Source organism: Cyprinodon variegatus, unplaced genomic scaffold (genome assembly GCF_000732505.1).
Source record: "Cyprinodon variegatus isolate N-32 unplaced genomic scaffold, C_variegatus-1.0 Scaffold1064, whole genome shotgun sequence".
NCBI lineage: Eukaryota > Metazoa > Chordata > Actinopteri > Cyprinodontiformes > Cyprinodontidae > Cyprinodon > Cyprinodon variegatus.
Window position 1 is genome coordinate 1 of NW_015151517.1, and position 9,495 is coordinate 9,495.

The 9,495-nt window shown below is 41.3% G+C and overlaps 1 protein-coding gene and 1 pseudogene across 2 annotated transcripts; both read left to right on the forward strand.

The window, feature by feature from the left end:
* The first annotated feature begins 511 nt into the window (after nucleotides 1-511).
* On the forward strand, nucleotides 512-1,506 carry LOC107101183 (annotated as a pseudogene).
* A 5,081-nt stretch (nucleotides 1,507-6,587) lies between these two features.
* Nucleotides 6,588-8,977, forward strand: LOC107101193 (dehydrogenase/reductase SDR family member 7B-like). Of its 2 annotated transcripts, none has more exons than XM_015399998.1 (6): nucleotides 6,588-6,930; nucleotides 7,002-7,093; nucleotides 7,197-7,407; nucleotides 7,811-7,903; nucleotides 7,986-8,138; nucleotides 8,310-8,977. In XM_015399998.1, exons 1-6 carry the CDS (start codon nucleotides 6,777-6,779, stop codon nucleotides 8,513-8,515), a joined length of 909 nt encoding a protein of 302 aa, XP_015255484.1. In that variant the 5' UTR covers nucleotides 6,588-6,776; the 3' UTR covers nucleotides 8,516-8,977. The 2 variants fall into 2 exon arrangements, with proteins under 2 accessions (XP_015255484.1, XP_015255483.1); XM_015399997.1 differs by having other exon boundaries at nucleotides 6,722-6,930; nucleotides 7,002-7,120; nucleotides 8,310-8,973.
* Nucleotides 8,978-9,495: the final 518 nt, after the last annotated feature.

Below are 9,495 nucleotides of genomic sequence, written 5' to 3' on the forward strand. Positions count from 1 at the left end.
ACTTTATTTCACCTTACAACTGTAGATATTTGAAAGCAAAGTGTGTGGGGGGGGGGCTAAGAATAAAAAAAAAGGGTTGAATATAAAGCATGAAAGACTGGTATTGAGTAATGACTGAAGGACAGAGGAAATGCCTCTGAGTTCATAGAAGTGACCAAGTAAACATGTGACATAATAATACAGACTGCAAGAATCTAAGAAGGAAAAGAGCGTCCTGTTTGTTTTGGTAAATTAATAATTTAAAAAATCCCTAAAACATTTTTCAAGAGCTTAAATTCATTCAAAATCTTCTTGAGTCAACATGAGATCTTCACTGTATGAAAACAAAGAGTGAAAGAGCTCCCAGCTTCACAAAACATTTAACAAAATACAAAGCAAGAAGATATTACTGCTGCTGATCGGCCATGTTTGCTCGCCTTGGAAACAAAACAAACTTGGTGGCCAAAAAATGTGGCTGTAAATGAATCCTGTTTGTTGTTACTGTAGAATTGCAGTGTTATCCTACCGACTCACTGTTGCCTTCCATATGTTTCTGCGCAGGGGAGTAATGGCCGCGTCAGACTGCTACATCGTGCACGAGATCTACAACGGAGAGAATGCGCAGGACCAGTTTGAATATGAGCTGGAGCAGGCGTTGGAGGCCCAGTACAAATACATCGTCATCGAGCCCACGCGGATCGGCGATGAGACGGCCCGTTGGATCACGGTGGGGAACTGCCTGCACAAGACGGCCGTGCTGTCGGGCACCGCGTGCCTTCTGACGCCGCTCTCGCTGCCCGTCGAGTACTCGCGCTACGTGGCGCTGCCTGCCGGCGCCCTCAGCGTGGCCTGCTCCGCACTCTATGGCATCTCGTGGCAGTTCGACCCCTGCTGCAAGTACCAGGTGGAATACGACAGCCAAAAACTCTCACGGCTGCCCCTGCATACACTGACCTCATCGACGCCCGTGGTGTTGGTACGCAGGGACGACGTCCACAGAAAGAGACTCCATAACACGATAGCACTGGCTGCTCTGGCGTATTGCGTCAAGAAGATCTATGAACTCTATGCGGTATGAGTGCACTCTGAAGAGAAATCAAAAACCATGAAAACAGGAAAAAAAAACAACCATGAAAACAGAACCTGCCCACCCTCCCGGATGTAAGACAAGCTCGGCCGTTACCTCCACACGTGGTGGGCACCTTCATGTAAACTCTGATCAGAGGGATATAGTTAAAACTAGAGAGAAGTTCTTTTCCCGTATGTTTCCTTTTACTTCTAAGTGACAACTACAGCACATAGTTCTTGTGCGCCACCTCCCCCTGTCTTCCCCACCTTTATTCCCATAACCAACGGGATAGAGCTACAAGGAATGGCTGCAGGTCCTCTGGACTGAATCGCTTTGGATTTGAAATGGGACGATGTGTTTTTATGTACCAGGCTTTCTCCTTACCCTCAAAGTTTGCTGTACCCCTTTGTCACTGATCATTGCACCACAGTTTCATTAAACATTAGGATATTTCAAACTTTTCCGTATTTTATTTTCCTTTAACGTCAAATGAATTCTCTTTGGGAAAAGAGAGAGTATCTGATTTTAAGACTGTTCTGGTGTCCTGGACTGGTTTTAATAAATCTAATTAAGATCACATGAGTAGCTGTTACAGCTCCTCTTAACATGTACGTCACGTTAACATCAAGGGAAATGCAACATGGAAACTGCTCCTTACACAACACTGGTATGTAAACAATCAGTTGAACTCGCAGGAAATGCAAAAACTGAATTAATAAAACAGAAGTATGGCCTGAAATTGTTGGTTTTTTCTATAGATGATCAAATTAAGTTAATTGTCCATTGTGAAAAGGAAAGGGTTAAAGTCAAAACAGTTACAGCGTTTTTAAAACGGTTAATATCCACTCATTAGTTCAAGTTACAGAATATAAACACTGCTCAAAAAATAAAGGTAACGCAAACAACACAAAATAAATACAATTAAAACAAACTGTGAAATCAAACTGGCCACTTAATCAATTTCACAAGCCGTATGAGTAATTATCAGGAGAAACTCAAATAAGTTCAGCAGGTGGGGATAATGGATCACTTCTCAGTACCTTTGTTTTCTGACTGATGTTTTGGTCATTTTTGAATGTTGGTGTTGATTTCATACCTGTGGTAGCATGAGACGGACTCAAACTTTGCCTTTGTGCAAGGAGAATAAGGAGGAGAATTGCCAGTCTTGCAAAATAACCTCCATCAGGCCACAAATGTACGTGTGTCTCCACAAATGATAAACTGACTCCATAGAATGGTATGAGGGCCCAACGTTCCCAGTTCGGGGTTGTGCCCAGAGCCCAACACCGTGCGGGACGCTCGGCATTTGCCAGAGAACACAAGGATACGCAAATTCGCCACTGGTGCCCTGTTCTCTTCACAGATAAAATCAGGTTCACACTGAGAACAAGTGACAGTCTGGAGACACCGTGGAGAGCGATCTGCTGCCTGCAACATCCTTAAGCATGACCAGTTTGGCAGTAGGTCAGTAATGGTGTAAAATGGCATGTCTTTGTGCCATTTGTGTTAGCCAGAGGTAGCATGACTGCCATTAGGTACTGAGATGAGATTCTCAGAGACCTTGTGAGACCATATGCTGATGCAGTTGCTCCTGGGTTCCTACAGGACAATGTTAGACCCCACCAACGTCACATTGCAGTACAGACTGTCCAGGAGACTGTGGATGCTTTAGTCCAGGTCTTGGAGCAGATCGCTCAGGAGTCCATCCACCACCTTACCAGGAGCATGCCCAGGGAGAGGGGGATCATACAGGCATGTGGAGGCCACACATAATACTGAGCGTCATTTTGATCAAAGTTGGATCAGCCTCTAATGTGTTTCACCACTTTTAATTTTGTGTGTTTTTCCACTTTTAGTTTTGTATGTGACTCTAAATCCAGGCCTCCATTGGTTAATACATTTGGTTTCCAGTGAGGATTTTTGTGTGATTTGATGTCGGCACATTCAACTTGGTACAGAACAAAGTATTCGATGAGGATATTTCATTGATTCATATCTATGAGAGTGTTCCCTTTATTTCTTGGAGCAGTATATTATCTAGTTATAATTGACGATGGACTTAAACTCTTTGTAGAAACAGGTTTTCATAAAGGAAATGAGTGCATACTTGTTAATGTTTTATTGATCTTCCTGAATTCATATGTCATCACACTCAACCGTATTCACCTCGCAAGCTACTTGTTTCAGTTTTTAAAGTCTAGAACCAGTTTTAACCATCTGACAGAAACCTTCAGGGAGAGGCAGGAAAAAGGCACGTTCTGAAATTCCCAGTATCCACCAAAGCGTCAAGCCTGCCCTGAACCTGAGAATGAATGGCCAGTTTATCATTGTAATGCACTCAGATGGCACATATCCATAAAGAAGCCCTGCTTCAAAAGCTACACCTTAGATTTCAAAAAAATGTTTTTAGGATTTAAGTTAAGCCTTTCAAACCTAATCTGTTCCAGCTGTCAAACATGGCGCTGGCAGCATCATGATTAGGATCTCTTTTGCTGCCATTGGCATTGGTGCAATGCACAAGATGTAGGCAAAAATTAAGGCAAGTGACTTCCAAATCCACATTTTAAGCTACCCCAGCCTGCTAATAGAATATTTCCAAATAATCAGAAAAGGGCCCAAAATAAGGGGAGTAGTGGCTAGGGCATACAGCTTGGAATCATTAAGTTGTGAGTTCAGAACCCACTCCCACAGACTGCCGCTCTGACCCTTAACCCCTGATTGCTCCCGGGCACCCCAATATGGCAGCCCATTGCTCCCCAAGGAGATGGGTTAAATTCAGAGGTCAATTTCTCCAGTATAACACTCTTAATCCCAAGTGGGTTCACGAGTCACTGGTGCTGGATCCGATCTCCAGCTGTCAGTGGGCGAGAGGCGAGGTACACCCTGGACAGGTCGCCAGTCTGTTGCAGGGCAACGCAGAAACAAACTCACGCACAATCTCACACCTAAGGAGAATTTAGAGAAGCCAATTAACCTAACAGTCATGTTTTTGGACTGTGGGAGGAAGCCGGAGTACCCAGAGAGAACCCACGCAAACTCAGGGAGAACATGCAAACTCCATTCAGAAAGACCCTGGGCCATGATCGAACCCAGAACCTTCTTGCTGCAAGGCCGCAGTGCTGCCCACTGCGCTGCTGAGCAGCCTCAATGTGAGATCAATAAAGTTTTATCATTATTAAAGATGCTATATGTTGGTGAGAATGTGTATAACGATATTTGACAGACTTTGTAACTGATAGGCAATTTCATCTTTTACTAAGAATCAGGAGCAAATCAAAAGGAAAAAATTTGTCAAAATTGGTGTAAAATGACAATTTAGTTTTGATCAGTTATAAATTGCATGCATTTGGCTTAGTTGCATTCTTAGGTATAGTTTTCTAATAAAAAAAGAGGTGAAAGTCAAGGCTAGCAAGATTTGCAAACTAGTTTTTCCATTTTTCTTTACCTGACATGTTCGGGCCTGAGGACTCAGCCTTGCTACACATCACCTGATGGATGTTAAAAAGGGAGGAAGATGCAGAGTGGTTACATTTCCTCCTAAGTTTAGATTAAATTATAATCCTGTTATACACTCTAATTATAGTAGCACTGCCCCCATGTTGTTCCTCTTTTGACTTCACGAGGAATGATCGATTCTGGGAAACAATGTTTGCAAAGCAGGGCCAGAATGAGGGGTTAATTATTTCTTGGACTTCTAACTGCCAAACTAGTTCCTGGAAAGAGACTGGTTGATTTGATATTGTAGGTAAACGAAGCATCCCAACCGTGCAGGATTGGGAGGAACAAATAATGCTATGCTTGTGACTGCCTTCAAATCTAAATTATTTAATGATTACTATAATAGTTTTTTGACAACAGCTAATTTGCCCTTATTTGAGAAGGCGTTCTCTGTGTTTGTTAAATGGCCAGTTTCACCAAAGGTTAAAGAGACTCACTTTAAAATCTCGCACAATATTTACCCAGTGGCAGAATTTTTGCACAAAAGATTTAAATTTGATTTAACATGCTGTGCCTTTTGTGAATGTCCGGATGAATCCCTTAATCATCTTTTTTTTTTTTTCCTGTCCCTTTTATTTTAAACTATGGAGACACATCAAAAATTTGTTGTCCCTTAAAATTAAGGACATCCAAGAAATAACAATCACCCACGTGTTGTTTAAAGTTCATGACCTTGATAGTAAAATTTCAGATATGGTTCATATTGTTTCCTTGCTTGTCAAATATCATATACATTGATCTAAATGGAAAGGTTCTACTCCTTGTTTTGAATTTTTTTTCTAACCAATTTAAATGGTATTACACCTCATTAAAACATTTGAAGTCTGCTTCTGCCAAAAAAAAAGTAATTGCCAGTATTTCTACTTTTCTTTTGTTTTAAATCTTGCTCTATATTTATTCATTCTTATTGTTTATGTATATGTTCTTGTTTTTAGCCCCATGTTCTGTTTATTTTTTTTTCCTCTACCCATGTTGTAATGTTTGTACCTTTTTGTACACTATTGGTTTCTTTTATAAATAAAGTAAAAAAAAAAAAAAGGTTTGGGAGGAGCAGAGTTGTAAGAAATTTTCTTAGGATGATAAATAAAATAAAAATTAAATAATAATGTCTTAATATTTTGCTTTTAAATTTTAAAGCACCAGAAAACCCAGCTTGTTGGAAAAAAGGTCGCTTGTTTGGTGAAACTACGCTTCCCATAATCCTGTGCGGCAGCTGTGCGCAACACGCGAAGCTCGTGGAGAAACATTCTTCTCAAACAGGAAGTGCTTCGTTTCAGTGAAACCCATGTTTCTCTGCACTGTGAAATTATTCAGGTGAGTCAATGGTGGAATTATATATATTATAGTGTTCAGGGGTTGTTTGCATTATAAACGTTAGCTAGCTTGTTGATTTATTAGGTAAATAACGCACCGGAGAAATATCTGTGTAAAAAGACTTAGCCCAAAGTCTTAAGATGGTCAGAGCTCTTGTTTACATTTTACTGTTTGACAGTTTGCATCAAGCTGCTATGAAGAGTCATCAAAGTGGAAATAAATGAAAAGTTAAATGAAAGTGGTGATGAGCTAAGGGCAGCTTACATGATTACATTGTATAAGTAGTGAAGAATGTTTTTGTTTATTTAAATAGTGCTGCTATCATTCCTTTGTCTGAACCATGCTTGTTGTTATGCATCAAAAAGGCATCAGAGACCGACAGGATGTTGCTGTGAATATCAGTCATGAAGAAGGAAAAAGAAGGATTTAATGCCCAGAAAAGACCAGCTGGAGGGGCAGAGAATTCCGGGTTACCACCGGTGCAGAGCTTGCTTCTGAATGGCAATAAGCAGGAATGTTTATTTCTTCATAAAGTGGATATTTTCTTAGATATATTGACATTCTCCAGGATTTACCCAGATGGAACTGCAAAGGAATTGGATAAGTTAGTTTTTTGGAGACTTATGCTACAGACGCTCAGGGTACGCGCCACCACGACACATTCTGAGTGGCTTTGACTTGAGGCATTGAGACCTTTATGACCTTGAATAATTCTTTATAAACTTTTTGCACTGTATGAATAGTTCTTGTTACTAAAGAAAATCTGTTTCCTGTGTAGCTTATTGACTAATTCATTTAAATCTCTGCTGTAACATGTGGTTTCCCTTAATGCCCTGATGGTTACTGTTGGAAAAAACCTACAAATGATGCTGGTTTGTGACTGCAGATATTTTGTGAGGAGCAGAAAGAGTCCGCCATGGAGCGCATCATGGGTGGAGGAATGCTTCCCTTGGTTTTAACAAGTGTGGGCGTCTTGCTGCTTTACCGCATACTAGTCCGACTCAGACGGGGGGCTTCAGTTCATGGTGCAGTGGTGGTCATCACAGGAGCCAGTTCTGGGCTTGGAAAAGGTTGGTCCGTCACTATTAGTTTCCATTGAAATGATAAGTACAGTCTCCTACCAATTGATTTTTTTATGTAGAGTGTGCACGAGTCTTCCACGCTGCAGGAGCTCGGCTTGTGTTATGTGGAAGAGATGCAGCTCGCCTGCAGGAGGTGGTACAGGAGCTCAGTGTAAGCCCAGCAGATGGTCAGAGCCAGGTGCGTTACTTTCAGGGTTTTTCTAGAAGGGAATAACTTGATTGGATTTATTGTCTTCATTTTCTTCACCCAACAGACCTTTGCTCCCAGAACTGTTGTTTTCAACCTGGCCAAAGCGGACTGCGTGGAAAAAGCTGCACAAGAGATCCTAAAATGTTATGGACACATTGATGTCCTCATCAATAACGCAGGAATCAGTTATCGTGGCAACATTCTGGACACCAACATGTCTGTTCAAAGAGATGTGATGGAAACCAATTACTTTGGCCCCATCGCTCTCACTCAAGGTTGGTAAGGAGTTCATGTCCCTGTCATTGTTATGTTTATTGGTCGGCAACAGATCATAGAGGAATATGGATGTTATTTACATTTAGATAAATCATAACTGCAATGTGATCATTTATTTAGTTGTTTTGACCTGAACCATGCCATTGGTTCTGTCTTTAGGATTAGTGTTGTGGTCCTGCTGGAAGCCTAAAGAATTTCTTTTTTAAGGAATTCCCTGCTGCATTCAGCTCCTCTCATCAGCCCCTCCCACCTCTTTTTTGCCAATTAAATTGCTTTTATTGACTCAATTTGATGCCCTTTTTTCAATCAACTTCAGATTTAAAAAATTCCCTTTTTTTTGTACGTTTTTGGTCCATCATATCATTTAAATTTCATTAAATGTGATTGTTGCTTCCCTCTCAGCTCTCCTGCCCTCCATGGTTCAGAGACGCAGCGGTCACATTGTTGTCATCAGCAGCGTCCAGGGAAAGATAGCCATTCCTTATAGATCTGCTTGTAAGTTGCCTGTTTTAAATTCTCCTTCAGAACTTTTTTAAGTAAAGCATCACTAATTTTCTTCTTTTTTTATAATGACCAGATGCAGCATCTAAACATGCCACTCAGGCCTATTTTGACTGCCTGCGGGCAGAAATCGAGCACCTTGGGATCCCGGTGACGGTGATCAGCCCCGGGTACATCCGGACCAACCTGTCACTCAATGCTGTCACTGGAGATGGCTCCAAATATGGAGGTGAGGCATAAAAAGAGCAAACTGTACCTTATTAGAGGGAGGAATATATTCAACATGAAAAAACCTCTTGTGATGAGGCTTTCAAATGGTTTAATGGGAACTTCAAAGCCAGTCTTTTGACTGTTTCCTGTTTTAGTTGCACTTAAACTCTCTATTTATGTGTCTTGGCAGTTCTGGATAAAACCACAGCGTCAGGTTGGGAACCCAGGGATGTCGCCGGCGCGGTTCTGAAGGCCGTCCGTCAGAAAAGCAGAGACGTAGTCCTGGCCGGACCTGTGCCCACCGTGGCCATCTACCTCCGCACACTGTGGCCCGCTCTCTTCTTTAAACTCATGGCGTCTCGGGCTCGCAAAGAACAGAGACGTAAAGAAGAGTGAAACCGCAGCAGCAGAACGGAGACTGTGTTGGAATAAGTCAAACCCGACCAGGACACTGGATGGATTTGAAATGTGGACACACTGAGCTCTGTGGTAATGCTGGACCCAGTTCTGGGAGAAAGCAGCATGTTATTAAATAATGTGTGACTCCTGTTAAAATGTTCTGGGTCTGACCAGTTGAGCAAGTCTGTCGTTTAGTTTTGTGAAAAATATTAATTTTAAGAGCAATGTCCTACTTGGTGTTTCTGCAACAGTCGCTCCATATTCCACACCTTTCATATTCACAGTATCACCACTCCCCCCTCATCCGGCGGATTGCTGTTGACTTACCAAGTTGTATTGCTTAAGAAACAGCAAGGAGTTATTAAAAACTTTGTGTTTTCAAACTAGAAATCATTTTCAATGGAGTCATTTTGACTGCCTTTCTAAAATGATATAAAATGTTTATTCTACCAATTAAAATACAGATACTAATAATTGATCTATCTAAACAATGTGATTGTTTTTTTCTTTTTTCTATATTAAGTTTAAACTCTTAATATATATATATTTTTTTTTTGGTGTTTTCGGGTCTCCCTCACAGCTTTACATTGGATTAAGGCCTGCCATCTTTAACCAATGAAATCTTGTGGCAAAGCTTTTTATATTCGGGCTCTAAATCCTGATGTATTTTTTTGGTTTGTTTGTTTTTTTTATAACCTTTCATGCTAAATATGCTTCCAGGCCTTGAGTTTTTTTTTTACTGCACTAGTGGCTCATTTTTATGGACAGTAGGCTGACAGGAAAGGTGGAATAAGAGAGGGGGAGAGACATGCGGTAAAGGACCACAGGTTGGAATCGAACCCGGGTGACCCAAGTTGAGGACTAAGGTCTCCATACATGGGTCATGCGCGATAAGCACTGCTCCACCTGCACACCCTGCTTCCAGGCCTTTTGACTGCAGTCAGGCTGCAGCATATAAATCTCAAGACATCATTTAA

Excerpts from the sequence above, each read along its gene's own strand:
- LOC107101193 (XM_015399997.1), top strand. The coding sequence starts at position 6,777 with ATGGAGCGCATCATGGGTGGAGGAATGCTTCCCTTGGTTTTAACAAGT. Across the intron at positions 7,408-7,810 it reads CCCCATCGCTCTCACTCAAG|CTCTCCTGCCCTCCATGGTT; the intron begins GTTGGTAAGGAG and ends CTTCCCTCTCAG. Across the intron at positions 8,139-8,309 it reads AGATGGCTCCAAATATGGAG|TTCTGGATAAAACCACAGCG; the intron begins GTGAGGCATAAA and ends GTGTCTTGGCAG.